Source organism: Channa argus, chromosome 14 (genome assembly GCF_033026475.1).
Source record: "Channa argus isolate prfri chromosome 14, Channa argus male v1.0, whole genome shotgun sequence".
NCBI classification, from domain to species: domain Eukaryota; kingdom Metazoa; phylum Chordata; class Actinopteri; order Anabantiformes; family Channidae; genus Channa; species Channa argus.
In genome coordinates, this window is record NC_090210.1 from 19,813,378 (window position 1) to 19,834,759 (window position 21,382).

General features: G+C 39.9%; 1 protein-coding gene across 2 annotated transcripts in view; it reads right to left on the reverse strand.

Annotated features, from left to right (window-relative positions):
- st6galnac3 (ST6 (alpha-N-acetyl-neuraminyl-2,3-beta-galactosyl-1,3)-N-acetylgalactosaminide alpha-2,6-sialyltransferase 3) overlaps positions 1–21,382 on the reverse strand; it is a 76,436-nt gene that overhangs the window by 30,554 nt on the left and 24,500 nt on the right. The window contains exons 2-3 of one of the 2 annotated variants that reach the window (XM_067475763.1): positions 17,316–17,510; positions 11,066–11,475 (exon numbers count right to left, since the gene is read on the reverse strand). In XM_067475763.1, coding sequence (XP_067331864.1) covers positions 11,066–11,475; positions 17,316–17,510 — 605 coding nt within the window. The remainder of the gene's footprint in view (positions 1–11,065; positions 11,476–17,315; positions 17,511–21,382) is intronic. The other variant, XM_067475764.1, reaches the window with a different exon arrangement.

The following is a 21,382-nucleotide window of genomic DNA, read 5'->3' on the forward strand; positions in this document are numbered from 1 at the left end:
ATTTATGGCAGCTTGCGGAGAAATGTGTTATGACCTTAATATGCAAAACCTTCTTGCTCTAACAATACAGCTCCACTCCTGGTCTTACAGGAGGCTTACAGTGCACGCTGCCACGATTTTACATTTTCATGTTCATCACACCACATTATGAAGATGGTAAATGATGCTGCACGCAAATCAGAAATCCTAAAGGTGTGAAAGACAGAATAATGAAGTGATTATTCTTCCTTTAACAAGTAACGAAATCACTACTTTGACACTTTTACACAATGACAGATCTCATTTAGATTCAGTTTCCATATCACATACACTTGAGTGCATCCCCATACTTTGAAATGGCAGAATGAGTAAAGCGCAGATTTGATGCACATTCAGTTAAAAAGCAAGATCCTTGTAAATATTGTCCACACTCTTCACAGTGTCTGTAATTCCACTTTAAATATCACACTTGTGCAATTCACTGGCCAAATACAAGGAATTGTTTAAAAAGGATAAGCTCTCCAGGTTTAGAATGGAGAAATATTCATGTATCATCCTGTGGAGCAATGTGTCTGGCTGATGAGTTTTTGGACAACAACGGGGTCCCTGGCACTAATGAACGAGTGAATCCAGGCTGCAGGCTGACAACTACCCAAATCTGAGTGGAGAAGATTTAGAATTTGCCTAGAATTCTCCATGGTGATGTGGATGGTACAATTCATTTAGAAAATGACCAAAATGAACCTTTAAGTATCGGTTTAATCCAGTGATCACTATGTGCGATCACCGTTGCTCCAGTTTAATTAGCTGCATTAGTGAAATCCGTCTTACATGCGTTCCACTTTATTCCAAGACTATTTCAATAGTTTCTATTGAGACATCCATCCATTTTCTCCCACTTATTCAGAGTCAGGCCGAGGTGGCAGCAGCTTAGTAAGGTTTTCCACACAGCCCTCCGGCTCTTAAATTCTGACTCTGAGCCCAGCCACCCTACGGAGAAATCTCATTTTGGCTGCTTGTATTTGCAATCTCATTCTTTCAGTCACGACCAAAGCTCATGAACATACTGTAGGTGATGGTGGGACTGTAGACTGACGGCAAATGTAGAACTTTGTCTTGCGGCTCAGCTCGCTCGGCAACACAACAGTTTGGTACAATGTTTGCTTTGCCTCTGATGCTGCACCAATCCGCCTGTCATGAACAAGACCCCCAGATACAGTACTTGAAATCCTTCTCTTGGCTGGCCTGAGCTCACATTTTGCTACACTGTGCCCTAGCACACTTACATCACCACCTGGTGACTTATAGGAGAATACTTACAACATTGGACGTCTGGAAAGCGTAACATGCCCGTGTCCAGCTGAACTATCTGAGCTCACCTCCTAAAGCAGGTCAGGGCACAGTACAACCCGGCCCACGTACCATGGCCGAGCATAGAATGGAGCGATCACACTAGTTGAACAAACCAAACTTGGGGGTCAAATGTGCGCGGGCATGGAACTTACTGCCTATTGCGAGTACATACTAAATTGGAAATAACCACTGTTTTAAAAAAAACCAAACAATTTTGTAGCAAATTCTGGAACAAAAGAAAGGCTATTACACTGAAATGGACACGTTGTACCACCAAGTTGCTGTAGTAGATATATTGAATTCAGCTAAACACAGAGCAATAATAATGTACAGTATATGGTATAAAGTGTGGCATCCATCCACATGACTTTAAGAGCTAAAAATCTCCCAGAGCTGCAAGAAATCCATCTCATTTCACTCAGCTCTGTAGATACATGAGAAAAACACTGGAAAAAAAACAACAACAAAAAAAAACACACTGGAAGTCTCCCTCGAGGATTACTATGATTAGTGTGTCAATGTGGTTAAAAAAAACAAAATGCGCAGCAGTAATGCTCGGCGTTCGCAGATTGGAAAGAGCCCGAAAAGCTGGTGTTTGTAACTGCCTGAATGTTTTTTTTTTTTTTTTTTTTTTCCCCCGCACAGGCTGAGAAACTCTTGAGAGCAGGCGTTTCTCTGTTTGAGGAGGTTGAGGATTTGACAATTTCACAAGCTGATTTTAATATCGCTGCCAAGAGGTGATTGCTTCCCATTTCACACAGTGTTGTTCCACTACAATCTGAAGTGAGGACTTCACTTTCATTTAGAGCTGAACATTGAACATCGTTGACAGGATACATTACAGCAGATTATGGCTACCGTCATTCGGTCTCAGGGTACTGAGGTCCACTTTTGCCTGGCTCGGACCAATGCAATAGTGCAATACTTGACATCTCTGAGAGACTCCTTGTTTCAGATTATGCAGCAGGCTGCGCCTTTTGAATTGTATGTTTCGTATTATTTTTCAGGCTATTTGGCTGCGATCCCACTGCACTGTGAGCATAAGAAAACCAGCCTTTAACCAGACTAAACATTTGAAAAGCTTGTTTAAGTCAGAGCGTGTTAGAGGATCCATGAGACATGTAGAGAGAGCGGCTTATCTGCTCTGCTGAGAGACTTAGAATTCAGCACCTGCTGCAGTTAAAATGTCAAACACCGGCCCGGGAAAAGAGCAACTATAAGAGAGTGGGAGAAAAAGTGCAAGTGGTATAAATTTACAGCGGTACACCTGAGTGAAACATTGTCATGCCTGACCACAGCGCTCCCCATTTCACACGCTCTCAGGATCTCACCTTCACGGCCAAAACACCCAGCTCCTACACAAAAATAACCTCCACTTAAAACCACTGAATCCTATTAATTTCTCCTGCCACTGGTTTATTATTTCTCAATAGGGTCCAATAAGGTTTCATTTTCTCCTCTCATGCCTGTATAATGAAAATATGGCCCAGTGAAAGGACAAATAAAACACTTATAAATAGCATAAATAGTGACAGGTGGACAGACTTAATCTAATACACAATGGCACACTGGAGTTTTGTGTTATAAAGCTTTTTTTTTTTGTTTTTTTTAATGTTAAAATGTTATTTTTCTGAGGTCACACAGACATTAGATCTAATAAGACTTATTAGATGAGGCCGGGTTGCTACAGGACTCCTGATGCAGGTGTGCGTTTGGAAGATTTCAGCCAGTGAAGCTTATTCAATCAGGTTCCACATAGCAGAAAATGCATTTGCTGCTTTTGTGGCTGTAGGCTAACCATCATGTCTACTCCCATCACAGCTCAGCTTGCAGAATAACGGATTCATGCGAGCAGGGACATGATTTTGTTAGCATCCACAGCAGACAGGAGATTTTATTTAAGACGCAAGGAAGCAAAAATAGTGTAGTCTAAAAAGAGGTATGACAAATGGGGGTCGTTTTCCTGAAAAGTCATTTTAGTAAAAATTTAATAAAACTTCAAACCAAATGACAGGAAGCACCATTCTCCTGCCTACTGCACTTTTGGACGGACATTAACTTACTTGAAAGATACATGTAATTGTGCCCCTAAATACTGGCTTTGGTTTAAGAAATGTCACTCTGTGCTGCCTGAGCCTGTAAACCATTGTTCCTCAAATTCCACTTCCTCTTTTCTAATACAGTTGATTCTGCAACCTACATGGTACAGTAGGTCCAAATTATGTACTCATCCAGTACACCTGGGTTTACAGCCAGGTAACATCTATTGCCTTTGTGTCATTTTTGAGGAGGTGACTACTACGGTGAAATGCTTGGTGTTGATGTCTATTCACTCTGATAGAGAATGATGACTGTAATGATGAGGGTTCTCTCTAAACTAAGGGGTTTCTGAAACAAGCCGCTGGGCCATTCTTTCAGACTTGTTTAATGTTTACTCCATTACACACTCACACAACGAAAAAGGAGCAAACACAAGGTGAGATCTCCGTTCTTTACTTAAACTTTGAATCCCTCTTTGCAGTTTTCAACATTGTTGATTGGCATTTGTGCAATAGTCTCACTCCTTCAGCTCTGTGTTTATTTTCCACAAACTCCTGAACCTCTTTAACTGCTCTACAAAAGAACGTCCTTCAAGCTGGAGTTGAATCACCAACCTATGGATAACAACCTACTAACCTACCGTGCTCCACTTTATCAAAGAAAGCAGGTTCAGCAGCTTCGTTTGTTTGAAGTTTGGTGCTGAGCAGGTGGCATATATTGGCCAACAAGATCTTCTTCACTGAAAAGCTGCTTGACGTTGCCGCGAAAGTGATCAGAGCAAAGGGAAACAGTAAACCTCTGGGCTGGGGACTAAACAGTGAACTTACACTCACTACAGGAGAGGGGGCTGCAGAGTCCTCTGACAGCTCACTGTAGGTTCCTCGCCATTAGTGGCACCTTTTATACTGTCAAATTGTTTTTTATTGTTTTCTGTAGCTGATGGTGCCCCCGAGGTGACAGGAGAAGCCCTTTAATCACCAACATTAGAGCCCAACCTCTAATGTTCATGCGGCTAAGCAGGAAGAAATCTAATGATAAGCTCTTATAGAAGTTGAGCCATCGTGCTGTTTTAGCAGTGTAACCGCTGGGTGTCCACATACTGTTTGGAAATGTAGTAAATGAATGACCCCTCTTCGGCATAGGCAGAGAAAAAGATAGTTTTTTCCTTTTCCCTTTCCATACAATCCAATGGCCAATGCAATGCCCCTCCCCCGCTTATAGTTTTGCTAACATCCTCCCATGGGTGTCATTACATCATTAGGGCATAAATGCAAATTGCTATAAGGACCACTGCTGGAGCACAGAAAAGGACGAGTCACTAATTTGCTCGTCTACTAGAAGCAACGGTGTGATGCATTCACGCTTGCTTGTTCTTGAGAATTGGCCAGTTTTGACATGATGACCTGTGACCCAGAACCCAGAGTTATTTTTTTTCCAGTGGCTGCATAGAATAGGATTATTTCACAGTAATTACAGTGGCTCTTGAAAGTTTGTGAACCATTTGGATTTGGTCCAACATAAAGGAAGAATTCTTTAATATCTTTAATATTCTCTATTTGCGTTACTATGAAAAATGATACATACTGCATAACTTAACATAACATTACCCCCAAACAGGTGGTGGCAGTATCAAGTTATTGCATAGCAAAAAGGCCACTTTAATGTCTGTGTGGTGTAACTAGGGTGGGCAACTCCTGGACGCATGTGTTCACAAACCTTTGCCACACACAAATATCGTAAAAAATCTACAATAAATACGTAAGTGTAATTTTTGTCTCATTTATTTATCATTAATAATGCAGGAATACAGAAAATGTGTTCAAAAACGTTTTACGCACCACAGGCTCAACACAGAAAAATAATGCTTTTACACAGTGTAGTGCAATCAGCTCAGTGTAGGAATTCATATTGAGAGAAACACATTGAATCCTCATCCTAATCAGCTTGTTGTGATGAGCATGAAATTGCAGTTATGTGGCGATGCTGCAATCACTGTGTTTCAATCTCTTACATGAGCCAACAGCAATGTTCGCAGTATCTGCCGTTTCTTCTTCTTTTGACATCCAATACACAAAGCAATTACAGTTGCAGTCACGTACTATGCACCCCGTATACAAACATCTGTACACTGGTGGAGAGTCATTTGACATTGAAGCTGGAGCGTCCGATGAGACACAAACTGTATCAAAGTTCAGCGATGGGGGCTTTCTGCAACGTTCTTTTATGGCTACTTAAAATATTTCAGGGGTCAGGCAGCTGATTTCAGTTGTTTTGTCTAAATTATTACAGCATATATTACGAACCTGCACTGATAACCGAAACATAAAAGCAAGCGGAGGTGAGGCAGCAACAAAGAGAAGAATTCACTCTCTACTGAGTCATTATACGTTTATTTAGTACATGCACCTAAATATCTCAGTAATAATCCGACAAAGATTAACCAAAGCCCTCAGCAAGTAAAGCTGCTCCTTTTTATTAACACAAACAGATTGGAGGACCGTGCTCAGCGGATGATCCAAATACCAAAAGATCAGGGAAGAAATGTGAAGCAGCATTTAGGATTCAACATCATACATTAAAATAACGATGGAACAATGCAACAATGCAACTAATTTACAGTAACATCAACATGTAAAGTTGTGGACACTATGAATTGTATTTTAATATTTATTTGAAATATATAAAAGGTAAATATGAGGACCACCACTTAACAGGCTAGAGTATGCAGAAAGTGGCAGAGGGTAAAGAATGAAACAGAGGGAGGACTAGGCTAAGCTGAGACCCTCATCCCCAAACCTCTCAGACAAAAACACATGTACCCTTAACAATGTTATTCCTGTAGTTTTTAGATTTGACTGTGTTGCTATTGTTTGCTGAAGAGCCAAAAGTGGAAACGTGCATAAACACATTTTGGATTTCTTCAACAAACATCTCAGCCTAAAAAAAGCCAACGTGGCATCTGCCAGTGACAGACTGACAAAACTTCAACATCCCTGTATTATGATTGGAAAGGTGGCTGTATAGTTTAATTTAGCTGTGCTAAAAAGATAAAAATGTCAAAATAATAAATTAAATGCAAAACCACTGCATTGAGAGACAGGTGGGAAAGTCTGGGTGCATCTGGTGGGTCAACATGTCTGAAAAGCCCCATAAACAGCCACATCCCAAACTATATGAACAGTGATATGGTTTTCTAATAACTATGTAAAAAATATATATAATTACTATATGGTTCAACAAATATTTTAGAAAAAAAACTTCATTCATACAGAGACAAAATGATAAAATCCGTTTCTGTTTTCAAATAAATGCTTCAAGAACATGAAACAGGAAAACCCAAAATAAAATTGTCACACCAGTTTGTAGAACAGCAAATGAGTGTATGTACAACAAATTTGTATTAGTACAGAATTTTTGTGTTTAGTGGATTCACTCACAGAGACAAACTAATTCTGCTGGTATATGTGCCAAGAGCTTAACTTTTAAATATCATATCACGATCATCCAACTTTTATAAAATTGTACAGACCTGAAAAATGAGAAGCCACAACACCAGCTCACTCACCAGTTCACACTTTGTGTCTATTTGGCCTTAACTGAAACTAGCCAGAGCCAAAAGGTTGCCAGCGAATGATCTGCAAGAAATCACTACGTATGTCAGCAAGCCTCCAGCACAAACAGTCAGATCCAGTGGTTTGAGTAAAGTTGTACAGTCATCAAAGACTTGACCTCTGATAGGCAACGAATGGAAGAATGAATTCCACTTTCCTTTGAGTTTTTAGATCCATGTGAACTTTTATTCCAAATGGGGGAAGTTGTCTGTTTTTAACTAGAAAACATTCCCTCAACTCCAGAAAAGATGTTTGTGGCATTTCTGGCCACCAGCATCATAAGTGCGTCTCAGATCTGCAACACATAACGACGGTAAAGAGCCGTTTGCATTGACAAATATTGAACCGAATCTCCTGAACTGTAATTATAACAGAGACGAGCTGCTGAAGTGTATGATGTTTCATTTGAAAGCCGGACTATTTTTGGACGAGTAAGCACAGACTGCCAGGGGTACTTCAACTCATATGAAGTGGACGGGTGGAGATTATGACGCACGATTACACATCCGTGACATTCACGCTAATAAAAACAGATTAAAATGAAACTCACCACATATTTGGAAGGCCAAGGGAGTGAAGAAGAGTATCTGTTATTAAGTTCATCTCTGATTAAACTGAGTCACCCCTGATGATAAACTGCAGATTAAATATTCATTTTTGGTCACTGCATCTGACTGACTGCAGAGGCATAATCAAGCTCTTTGAGGACGCTGTGTTTCTGTTCAGTTTGTGTCACTTTGGCTTCAGGATGGATGCCACTCAATTACAAAAAACCCAACAATCCTTTAGATGATTACTGCTTGAACCTGATCACTTACATTTACTGAGAGATCCTCAGTTTTATCTTCATTTCATTGTGTGCAAAATCATTTTATCAACTTTCACACTCTGCTCATCTCACAATCACATTGAGAGAATAGCAAGTTTCTGAAAATAAGCTATCAAGACCTTCTGAACTGTTAAAACATTGAAAGGATGTACTACAAAAGGATCCTGTTTGTGTGGAATGAGAAACACCACACTGCAGAAATGAACGTATACTCACAGGAATGAGTAGTAACAGATTGTGATAAACAGGAAACGTGCCAAACCGATGAAACCACGTCCACACAAGTGCATGGATGCCATAAAGGAGCAGGCTGGCTGGGAAGCGGACACCCAGGTCTTGCGGGCCCTGGTGGCACTGCTGCAAAGTGACAATGTGATTTAAGTCCTGTGTCATCTTAGGGTCTGTTATCTGCTGCGGCTAACAGGGACACTGTGATACGCTCCGACAGCCAGCGACTGCAGCTCGGGAGGTATTGCTGATAACGGACAGGTTCAGCCCATGCAGCTTCCAGCTGCAGAGCGCAGTTACACGAATCATACGTTTAAGCAGCTGTTCCCTGCATTTGCATTAAGGACTGTTGTCAGACCTTTTGCTGTCTTGGCTCGTGTTATTGATTCAACCTTTAGGCTCTGTTTTCCCCCGTCCTGCTCGCTGAAACAGATACCAAGACGACAGCACGCTGTCCTTAGCCATATCTGAACCATGGATGCAGCAGTGAAATTGCAACTAAGGTGGCTTAATCAACAGGATACACCTCTTTGTTTGAAAGCACATAATTACGAGCAGGTTCATGAAATTCTACATGAGTTCTAGCAGATTATTCCTTTGTATGCTGCACAAGAAACTCAATTCCTGTTCAGTGTTACATGCACATATTTTAATTTACATGCTTCTTTTAGTTACTATACACAAAAATCTATATACTTAACAGATTTGGAAATTATACAATTGTGCAAACGAGCGTCAATTCTGCAGTACTGTGACTAAAGTAATTCCTCACAAAGACAAAATGTTTCTCTCCAAAGATTTATAATCCCTGTTTGTTTGCTTTCAGAGGTGTTTTTCATTACTAACACCCTTTTCCTCAGCTACAAGCAGTTATTTGGTTTGCTTTAAGAAATACATTGTGAAACATAAGTCACAGACTGCGTCCCAATTCTATGCTACATTTTTTAAGGGAGATTTTAGAGCTTGGTTATACTGGGGAGAAACTGTAAAATTTAGCACGCCGAAATCAGCATGCATGCTAAAAAGCTTTATTTATGCAATAACATTCTGTTTTATAAGTAAAACCTACCTGGTTAATTTAATCCAAAACTTCATTTGAAACAAACAAAGCCTAATATCATTTGTGTACACTAACTGCAAAAACAGAATTAAAAAAGGAAAACAGTACTGTTTTTTTATTTTTTTTAGACTGTTGCTAAGTTTCCTTATGGCCTTCAACAGGACTCTGATAGGTCATAATCCTAACTAACTTACATTTTGATCACTGGGTGGTGGTCTTGACTGTAGCCATAATAACCTCTCCACGTCTAAGTCTTCTAAATTTCCACACCTCAGTCCTAAAATGATGATGTGACTTCTGACAGATCCATTACTTATGGTAATTTACAAAAATTACCAGCTGAGAGACAGTTACTCTGTCCACTGGCCAGCCAGTGAGCCGCTGTTATGTTCGGCTGATCCACAACTCAACTCTGAGGCGGTGTGTCTCCCAGGGTGCTTGAGGAAATCTGGATAATTAGAGTTGTGTTTGATCACTGTTCCAGCTCATGATTATCCCCTGCACCATGCAGTAAGTACTCATGGTACACCCCTGAACACACAAGTACGATTCAAATAACACAGTAAAGGTAAATTAGCCATTTCAAGTTGTTTTAAGTTTTTGTCGTGAACCTTGAAATAACATTAGTAATACAGGTTGTCTACATGCAAACTCACCATAGTTTTTTAAAACATTTGATTTTAGGGTAATATACCACATTAAAATAGGTTTATCATTTAAACAATCACGTGCCGCCAGCGTGATCGAGGACGTGTTTTTATTGGTGTTATTTTTCTATGAATAAAAAAAAAATCTAATTTGCAAGGCTAAGTGAGAGACAGGAAGCTGTAGTTTATTTCTGTACAAATGTCATACTGTGTAAGATCATCATGATGATTGCAGTTATCCTTCCTCAGATTAGATAAAACACACTGCATTACAGGATATTTCTAATGTAAATGTTGCTTCCATGAGCACTAATTACCTCTCAATACTGAAATACCTGCAACCAGATACTAGGCAAGGAATGACAAACAGCACCACAGACGTGTAAACAAACCTCTCAGCATTCATCAGATATTTATTATATGCTATTCCTTGACACCTCAAGCTTGGTCCCTGTTAGCAATCAGTAATGATTGAAGCTCGGCATCATACCCAGGAGCATTATGTCATATAATGAGATTCTTCTCTGTGAGCATCCCTGCCTAATCCCGTGTCTCTATCTGAGCTTCGCGGAGCTTTGAAAAAGCTGAGCCAAGCCGAACATGGATGCTCAGCATAGAATTCAGTGTTAACCCTGATGTCCTGAAGAAGAGCAAGACAATGGGGCTGAAATAGAATGGATGCCATGCTTATTACCAAACATCGTAATCCTCAAGAAGTTAAGAGAGGTCGTGTTGACATGTGAGAGACAGAACCAAATCTTTAAAGCAAGCATGGTGAATTTCACAATAATGCTGCTAACAATATTCCAGGTTGTGCTTTACTAATGTGCAGCTTGACTCATTTAACCGTTTTTGGATTTTAAGGATGTGCCAAGAGGCTGTCTAAGAAGTTGTGAGACCAGCTGCAACTTGGGTGTTTAGAAAGACTGCCAGATTCATGTTACCTCATTAACTGGATTTTCCCCGGACCAGCATTTGGCTGATGTCTATAACCCAGGCAGTGCATGCTTCAGAGACTCCACATAAAAGCTTCTTTTTAGAAAATGGCCTCCAGAGCCGTGTAGAGTTAAGGAAACTCTCTTTGATAGCGCCTCTTTGATAGCGGGAGGATTTGAGACAAGAAAAGAGCAGAGCATTGAGTAGAGCATCAGCATCGATAAGGTTGATATTGTAGCAGCCAGCAGAATGGTGAATGTTAAAATATTGAGCAGTAAACCTGTCAAGAGTGAAAAATTGGAGGTCTGCAGTGGAATGTGGTAATGCTGCACTTAAAAACGGGCAGGAGTAAACAAATATGGAAGAATCGGCCTCGCCTCACCTGTCTTTTCCTGTCTCCTTCTTGAAGACCATGTCGCAGTAGTTCATCCTGTCCTCTGTGGTGACATAGATGCGTGCTTGGGGGTAATTCTCCGAAGCCTGTCGCAGCATGTTGTACACGATGCCTTTTCCGTCTTTCCTCATGTTTCGGAGCGGCCCCCACACGACGTAGACGGTGTCGTTAGCCTGCCCGAAGAAGTACTGGGGCTTCTGCAGCAGCAGGGGGACGCTGGTGTGGGACACCACTCTCAATGTGGTTCGTCGGCCCACATCATTCTCAAATCCCCGAGTTGGTGCATTGTTCATCCGCCAGATGCAGGGAGAGCGATCGATCTGCGGGCCGGCCCCTTGTCCCAACATCTGACCAGAGCTGGACACAATGCTGCAGAGCTCACAGCGCAGCTTCAAGGGCTGGAGGAGAGGGCACAGGTCAGTTACAGTGGTGTCAATATATAAAGGTTCTCTGTGCTTCACTATTATAAAAGGTTAAAGGTAATGGTGAGCGAAAACAAGTCAACAGAGATAAGTCTGAGTTAACCTAACATAGGAGACTCAAAGTAAGCTGATCAAGTCCAAAGTCAATTTAAGTAAGTCACAGACTTGGAAAAGTCCAGGTCAAGTCTAGTTCAAATATCAAGTTCAGGTCACATTACCTGAAGTCTCTAGTCCTTTAAGTCTGGTATAAGTTAATTCCTAAGTGAAATTCATTATGGGCCAGATATTAAATCTAAGGCAAATGTCAAACCACTTCAGCCATGTCCAAGTTAATTGAAGTCTACTTTAAGAGTAATGTTTTTCCTGTTAAATCATTATTTATAATAATAGTTTTAAATGCCTGTCTTTGAGGGTTTAATCAGACTTTAGTCCATATTTTCTAGCCATGCTTAAAAAAGATGAGCACAAATAATCCATAACCTCTAACAAACTCTTTCAACGACCATGGCAACTTCGGCAATATGAAGACTCGAGAGAGAAGAAGTGTTGCAACTCTGGTTGGATTTCTTTCTTCCTGCATGTGTTTGTGTAAATAGCAACATCCCAATTTTCTGGAAAGCTAAAATTCCAAGTAAGTGGTTGAGCAATGGGGGCAGTTCTGACAATTTTGGAAAAACAGAATAAAGAGACAACAACAAAAGAATCTGTAACCAAAAAAATTGTAGCTTCTGGTGAGGCAATAATTTAGTCACCACTATTTATCATCAGGTTTTTAAACTCCTGATGAATTTTATAATGAATATGTTTTCAAGGACCAAACAAGGCCTCATTTTTCATTTTCAAGTGCTTTCAGAAAGGAAATATTCTTCCACAATTATCTTTTTTCTTTAATAGAGTGGACTCCCATTAAGACCTTTATAAATGAAATGAATTGAAAAGTTTTCAGTTTGAATTATGGTTTTACAAAACTGGATTATTGCACACAGTAGTTTGATAATCGCCTCAGTTTGTGATCAACTTCTAGAAATGAAATAATAAATCATATTTAAGGTGATATGGTGGCTGACTAACATTGTGATCTGAACATAGTATGTAATGCATATGGTAATTATTTATAAAAAATACTGATGAGGTTTTACAGCTCTGTTTAATTTACTTTTCTTACTTAGGATTAATGTTAATGTGGCCAGAACTAACACTGATTGGCTTAAACTGAATGTGGGACCTCAGAGGTTACGAGGACGGATTAACTTCAACAATGCAGAGCAGAGAAGCAAAAAAATGTTGTGTCATTTATCAAACTGTATATTTTTATATATCTTATTATGCTTTATGGAGCGAGGGGACTTGTAATGAATCTTCAATAATAGCTCTTAGCTATCCTTTGCCAAGGGAGGAAGAAAGCCTTCTCAGAATCTGAAATGGCAGATTAACCTAATTGAAGCAAATATGGTTGGTTTGTTTTGATGAGATTAAACTTACTTAAGTGAACGAATGGAAAGGAAAGTTAGGAAAGAGAAAGCATTGTGTCATGACTAAGCCCCAGTTGATCGCTTGCTTAATGGAGAATAACTAAAATGTCACTGGTTTGAATACAAATCGCATTTATGTTGCATTCTGGTCGCCTGTTTAGGCAGAGAATTTGAAACGCTGTCTCGTGTGTTCTGCTTTTAATCAGCAAACGTGTTTTATTTGAAAAGCAGATTTCTACAAGACAATCCAACAAATTCCGTTACAACTAATTGGCTCGTCAGCATTTATGACCCTCAAAAACTGATCCTCTTTCTTACTCACATGAGAATAATGTATTGTAACCTGAACAGAGCTAGCTGCTATTGCTCATGAATGGATTTCATCATGAGTCAAGAAAGGGTCTCTGGATGGGGGCTGGTAGTTCTCCATTTCCTGGGTGGTTGAGACACACATCACCACGGCCTTGTGGCTGTCAGCAGCCCATCCATCATCGCCCGCTCCCTCAGTCCAGCTCATAACTCCATTACTCCTCTTAGCACAGACTGGCAGGGCTCTGTGGGCAGCACTAGCTGGCTAACTGCACATGATACATGTGTATGTGACTAAAAACCTGTCACTGAGGAGCCCTTGAGCAAAGCATTTAACGCAGCTGCTACAATAAAAAAATTCATAGACGTTGCGTGAGAGAATTGATCGGACAAGTATTTTCTGCGTTAAATAAAGGTTCCTTAAAATTAAAAGCAAGCACGAGCCGTTCATAGTCACAGAAATGAAAAAAAAAAAAGCAGTAACATTTTTAGATTCCCAGCTAAGCACTAATCACATTTACACGAATTAAGTAATTGTAACAGTGGCAAATCCTTTCATTTAGTTTATAGCACTGGAAATCTAGCTCCTGACAAATCTATGAATATTACATCCTGCTAATCCATAAACTGTTGTGGCCTCGTATCCTCTTAACTGTGATTAATGTTTCAGTTTCATGTTCACCACGGTGCCGTTTCTGTGTGGCTTTCAGTAATCGCGAACAGAGTGCACTTTCAGAGTCCCAATAAATTTGGCAGTGACTCGTAAGTACAAAATCTACTCAGCAAAGCCTCAGATTTTATTGCATGAGTGTATTAAAAAAGTATGTTCTTTTAAAAAAAAAAAGGCACACTGAATATCAGAAACGGTAAATTACAGCACCAGGGTGTGAACTGCGCCTTGACGTTCGATAAGATGCTGTAAACACAAATAATAAACAATAATCAGAACATTAACATAGTAAGTTCCAGGGTAAAATGCCATCTTGGCATTTTTAAATCCTAAACTGATTAGCATTATTAGTTTACATGTTGGAAAGTGATTAAAATGGTGATCTGTCAGTTTGACATCAATTTTAACATTTTATTTATTCCATGAATAATAATTTAGGCTACTAGTCGAGTTCCCTCTGTGGTACTTACTACTTACTGCTGAACCTGCTGGAAAAGTTGCTAGATCACTTCACACTTGAATGCATGCATGTCATGACTTAAATACTGTATTCAATAATTAAAAATAACATTTAAATTACTTTTTCTATTATTGTAAGCTGCTATTTGCATTACACCAATCGGTATTGAAACCATCTAATGTAAAACTTTTCATGTTGACTGTTGCACAGAATGAAGTATCATTAATGTAGTGAATCCAAACTTAATTCAATTAATTCGCGCAACTAAAGTCTAAGGAAATGGAATGAAACCAAAGAAACTCAATGGAGAAGTAGTTTGCTGGAAGAAACAACAGGTATAAGAAATAAATGGCGATTGGCCCATTTACAGCTAAATCATGCTTCTTCCTGACTCCTGATTGGTCAACTGAACCCTATTCAATTCAATTCAATTCAGTTGTTTTCTCTCGACACAATTTACTGCTTTTGATCAGGTGCCACAGATGTTTCACAACAACCAATTCGTCTGCAGTAATAATCTTTTCATGGTGCAACCTACAACTAATGAGTAAAGTGAATCACTAGTTTGAAATTAGCTACAAGCTGATAAGAACTGAAAAGGAACTTAGTGCATCCCAATCTGGAAAGAGAAGGTTTCTCTGAGAAATTATGCACATAGCTCAATAAAAAGTAGACGTACGTTCCCCTATGTTGGCCGCTATGTGCAATTCCAACCCAGTTCTAAATTACAATACTGAGATTCTGTTTCCATCTGCGATAGACCAGAGGCATGAATGCAAAATGCCACAAGACAAATGTTTTCCATTTCTTCTGTATAGCAGAGCAGGAACAATTCATCGCACCTGGAGACAGACTCAATCAAATGAGGAAAATAAGGCAGACCATTCCCATGCGCCCAGGTTATACATTATAAATGCTTGCAAGAGGTTTATAACACTTCAAATGACACCTCACTGTGGATTCTGTAAGACTGCCTTACTGTCCAGGAGAATTATTACTGCTTCTTAAGGTGTTGCAGTGTGCTTAACAGAGCCTGACAGCTCACACAGCAGGCTTTCACTACGGACGTAATCACTTACGACAGCCGGCACAAGAGTATCACCTTGACCAGACCTCCACAATTCTGTCCATCCTTTGTCAGAAATTTCACAGGGTGCAGAACACCTTTGACACTCACATTCAGGCCAATCGCGGCCCGTTCTGATTTGTTGCCGCTAACTCATTTGTGTGGGAATCTGAGCCGAAAAGAGGCCTAATTCTGCAGAGGCTGTCCGTCTTTCTATATGATTTGCATAAATCTCCATGGGGAGTGGGCAGTGATTTAAGCAGGCTTGTCTGGAGGCAGAGGGAGGTGCAGACGTAGAGATTGGTGTAAGACTTGATTGCCTCTGGGCCTATGTTGTGTGAATGAATCTCTCCAAAGGCAGCGGATGATGCTGCCATGCATTAATCTGCCAATATCAGCCTGTTGAATACAAGACATCCACTTCTCATAAAGAACCAAGCTATCCAACCCAACACCAGAACCAGTATTGCTACCTAAACTAAAAGAACCGTGTGGGGAAAATGTTTCATTCATCTTTGCGAGTGAAACATAAAATTGTCCTGCCTGACAACCCCAATATCAAACAGTATGAGTGCAATTTACTTCAGTCTGCCTCCTCAAATAACAAACACATAGCTTGTTTTTTACATTTTAATGTAGTGGGAATTAAAAGGCTTTGATATTTCAATTTCCCTAAATTGTTGTGGGAATATACAGCTCAGAGCAGTTCGAAAGCAAAAGAATAGGATCACCAACCTGGGTGTTTGGAATTACAAAGAAATAATACACACAAGAGACATCAAACGGGCATTTTCAGATCCATCACAGAGAGCATGATATAATGAATAAAGAAAATCCTCAAGGAGCCGCTGTGCTTTTGTATAACTAAATTTGAATGCTCCTACATGATGGAGGTGAAGCTGTGCAATGACAGGTTAGAGTTAATAGAATATGAGATTATATAAATGCATCTCGAAGCAAAGCTTACCTGTGTATGACATAAATTAAGACGTTTACAATGTAATGTATAAAATGTAAAAAAGATTCACTGAAAAGCCGTCAATGTCAACGCTTTCATCTTAAGACTGCAGCAGATGATGATTTCAGGAGTTATAGTAACATACAGTTAGGCGACAAATTAAAGAAAAACCCTGAATAATCCACCGGAAAAACATAAAATCAGATGCATCTATACAGTACATAAAGTCACTGAACGGTTTTATGAATATGAAAATGTGAATCATATTCTATGGCCTTCACTGTCACCCGATCTCAGCCCTGATCAACAGCCCTCTTCAACACCATCATCAAAACACTAAAAGAGGGAATATCATTGAGAGGAATTGTGTTCCATTCCTCCAGTCTCTACAGGATGTGTGCAAGGTGTCAGTACATGAAATAAGGAGTGTTGGTTTTTGAAGCTTCCTGAATCATACGCAAGGTTGTTTCTTGTCATGAAATGTCTTCAATCGGTTTGCACCCTTTATTTAAATGGAAAAATTTTAGACACTTTAAAGTCAATAAACCAGTCTACAGAAACTATATACACTATGTCCTTCTAACCATCCTGGTTGGGGGGGGGTCTATCCCTGCTGTAAATAGACAGAAGGTGGGGTTCTAATTCCACACATATAAAGAGTATGTTTAGTTCATGTTGTGTTAGAATTTATGATCAAAAATGCACAAGCTACTGCCCAGATTAATGTAAAAACACAACAGCTAATGTCTAGTTTACTCAAAGAACAACAAGCTATGCAGATGCCCAAACAAATACAAAACAAAAGAACACAAGAGACATATTTCTTTAATTAATAAATAAACAGTTTGAAATAGATTTAAAATTGTGTTTTTGTCCCTCACCTCTTGTTTTGGGATGCTGATGTAGCCCAGGTGAGGCTTGAAGGCCTTGTACGGCTGCTTGGAGAATATCCAGATGCTGCTGAAGGTTTGACCGAACATGGGCTGAAGGAGGTAGTAGGGCTTCTCCGAGTAATTCACCACCACCACGAAGAGGGACACCGCCACAATCAGACTGGTGGCAATGAAAGACTTCCTCTGTGGAGGGGGGTGGGGGGGGGGGGGGGGGAGAGGGAGTGTGACATGCCTGCCAAATGCAGCAATCATACACCAAACACCAATATATGTTCAGTGAAAACTAATATCTTTCTTTCTTTCTTTATTGTCAGTAGTTTATGACAAGTGAAGTAAACAAAAAAGCAGCTTTCCAGTTCCATCATTAATCTACCAGGAGCTGCCAAATACAGCATATTGTGTGACAGCAAATATGCCCTGAATCAGCATATCTAATGCATAATGTCAATTATATACTGTATTACACCAACCAAAATAGCAAACAGCAGCAATATGTATAGTACAGTACACTTTATATTATAATATAACAAGGCAAGAAACAGGGAAGATCCATCTATCCCTTATCTTTAACCGCTTATCCTGCCTTAGCTTTCACTGGGTGACAGGCAGGATCCAACCTGTCCAGTCTATCTCAGGGCCAATACAAGAGAGACATGCACAGACAACAATTCAGAATCCCATTCACACCTACAGGTAATTTACTAGTCACTAATTGACCTAACATGCCTGTCGTTGGACTGTGGGAGGAAACCAAAGTACCCAGAGAAAACCCACGCAAGCCGGGAGAGAACATGCAAACTGCACACAGAAAGGCCAATTGATTGGCTGATAGGACACTTCGATCTCAGATTGCAGCTCCCCAAGTTTCCAAAAGTAGAGTGGGAGGCAAAGCCTTTAGCTATCAAGCTCCTCTCCTGTGGAACCATGTTTGGGAGGCAGACATCTTGTCTATTTTGAAGACTACTCTTAAAGCCTTCCTTGTTGAAAAGGCCTATAATTAGAGCTGGCTCAGGAGTTGAGCTTCTACCTCTCTCACTCCCTCACTCTGTACCTACCTGCAGGTATGCCTGGCTTCTGAGCTGTATCTAACTATTGTGCAGGTACTGTCCCTACCAACCTACCCATTGTTTCTTTTTTCCTTTCTTCACTTTCCACTCAGCCCAGAAGAGGCAGATGTCCACCCACCCTGAGCCTGGTTTTGACAGAAGTTTCTTTCATTAGAGGGTGTTTTCCTCTTCACAATTGCCTAGTTCTTGCTCAAGAGGGATTTGATGGGTTCCCTCTTTAACTGTGTAAGGTGTTGACCTTACCATATAAAGTGCCATAGATAGATAGATAGATAGATAGATAGATAGACAGATAGGAGGGAATTGAATATTATATTTTAGACATCTTCTGTGACTGTGACCACTTAGGTTTTATCATGTGGTCAAAATTATCCTTTGATGTCAGCTGAGTGCAGTCAAACTTGTATTTTTTTTTAAATCAGCAGTCAAAAGCATGTGCACTTTATAACTAAATTGGGTAATTGGGAAGCTCTTTTTAGGAGCTTTTAGACTATCATTTTCCCCTCTGGAGATAATGTTTCTGTCTGTTGGCTCTTTCATGCAGATCAGTCACTGTTTGATTAATTTGTCTCCACAATGTCTTAGACCTTGGAAACTGCGATATCATTAACTGTATAATGAATTTTGCACATCACTTCCTTCACCGAATTACATTATTTATTTAGATTTTTGTTGTATGTGAGGCTGCATTTTCACATCAGCATCTTGAGATTTCATTTTCCTATAGCTCAATAGCACGATGATGCTTGAATGTTTGCAAACACTTAACCTATAATTTATTTTCTATTTCTGCATAAATGTGACCAAAAACTATATAGGGAAATGAAATTATTTTATTCTAACTGCAGAAACCTCCCAAAACAAAAAAACCAAATCTCACTTTGGCAGCTAAGGTCTAGTGATGCAAACTGGTTTGATCTTAGTATACAATATAACAACTGCAATTGTATTTCTCAACCTCATGATAAAACTATGTTATCTGTGACAGCATGAAATAAAGTGCTGTGAAAAAGGCCATCTTTTTAAGCAACAACGCCAGTGAATCACTGAAGATTCATAAAAGCACCTCCTGAACGTGAATCACTTTGATACTTTCTGACCAGTAAGACAACAGAGATAAGAGCACTTACAGGGAGAAAAAAAATTTCTGAAGTAGCAACTTCATAACATAGGAAGAATTCAACACAGATAAACTCACCATAACCTCTTCTCTTCAGAGCAGATGTACTTCGTATGACATGATCCCTCTGATGCCCTAGTCCTACTTAGAAAGTAAATTTCCAGAGGTTGACTCTTAACATCTCTGCTCATTGACACCAAGAAGTTATACGTTTGACTCTAATGTCATTGACATGTCACATCACTTTGGTTCACACTGAAAAATCTGGGGGAACGGTAGGGAAATTTGGACAGACATTCATGTTCCCTAGATGGTTATAGCTACTGGTGATGCACTGACCTTTCATCTGGTGCCACTGGCAGGATGTAGTTTATGATCCAAAGTGAAATGTCTAGATAAATAAATGATTTGTGATCCTCTGGTGGTGCTCGAAGAATTTTTCACTTACTCTTTGACGCATGTATGAATTTATTTAAATCTGTTACAGACATTCAAATAATATACTGATAACAATGGTAATCCTCTTTTTCTACCATCAGTTTATGATCCATTTACTGCAAACCTAACAGCATCCCCTTGTCCTTAGTTACTTTAAGACACCTTCACTTCAGGTTTAATATGGGGTATACATCTTCCTCTCCATGTGTTAGCCTCCCTCAACCTGAGCTCACTCTGTTTAAGCCGCACTTATGGTCACTGCAAAAGGTGTTGCGTGCAGGGTTTTGCTATATGTTCACATTTCTGTTACTGTGGAGGTCGTTTAACAGGTAAAATACAACAAAAAAGCTTAATGACTGCTTTGAGGCATTAATTAGAGCATGACGACATGCCTATATGCCAAATAAGATGGTAAACATTGAAACACTATACCTGCTAAGCCGCTCTGTCATTGTGAGCACCTATTATGCTGACATTAGCTTTTAACCCAAAGCACCACTGTGCTCAAGTGCAGCCTGGTTGTAGATTCTATGTCTTTTTTTTATTTTAAAGTGTCAACTCTGCACGAATATAATAATAATCTTCTTTTCTGTTTTCAAATCTCTATTAATAATGTAACAGCTTGGGCATCATTGTTTCATACATTACAAAACAGCAAAATGATAGTCTGGAAGTGAAAGGTATTACAGCCTGGTGGAAGGAGCTGTAAGTGATGAATAATGGATAAGAGATGGAAAGGACAATGAAAGGTCTCACAGAGGAGAAAGTATTGGCAGGGCAGTGCTGGAGATCAATGCACAGAAAAGAGAAAGAATCGGAGATTTAAAATAAGTCTCTGCTGTGCAACGACATCTCAAAGCCTGAGGTGATGATAGATTTCAGCAGCCAGACATTTTTTTTCCAAGAAAATTCAATAACATGCTGCTAATGTCACAGACAACACCAGTGGGAAACTCTGGATATTTAGGAAGGTGGCGTTTCTCTGAAGTTATCTGATGGTGAGAGGATTGGATGTGGGGCGAGGTAGTGATGAAGTCCCCGCAGCCAAAGTGCCTGCATCACCACATGCTCTGATCTCCGACATCAAACGTCCCGAGGGAGCCGCCGGAGGCCTCACTTCTCATAGACAAGATCAAACGTGCAGAGGAAGGTGGGATGGATGAAAAATGACGGTGACCATTTGCTGTCCCGGAAGGCCTATCGCGTTTTACCAATTGCATGTATGTTGCATCACACATCATTTCATGGCATTACTGACCATCTTTGATCACAGAGAGGTCTCTGATTTTGTGTGGAACAGCACAAAGAAGAGAACTGAAAACATACCCTACTCCCATTCTAAACTGTAAGTATTTCACAGAGTAACTGATATTGCTTTCCCGAAAGGACAGTCAGTCTGTTCTATGTCATCCTAAAAGGAGGGGGAAAAA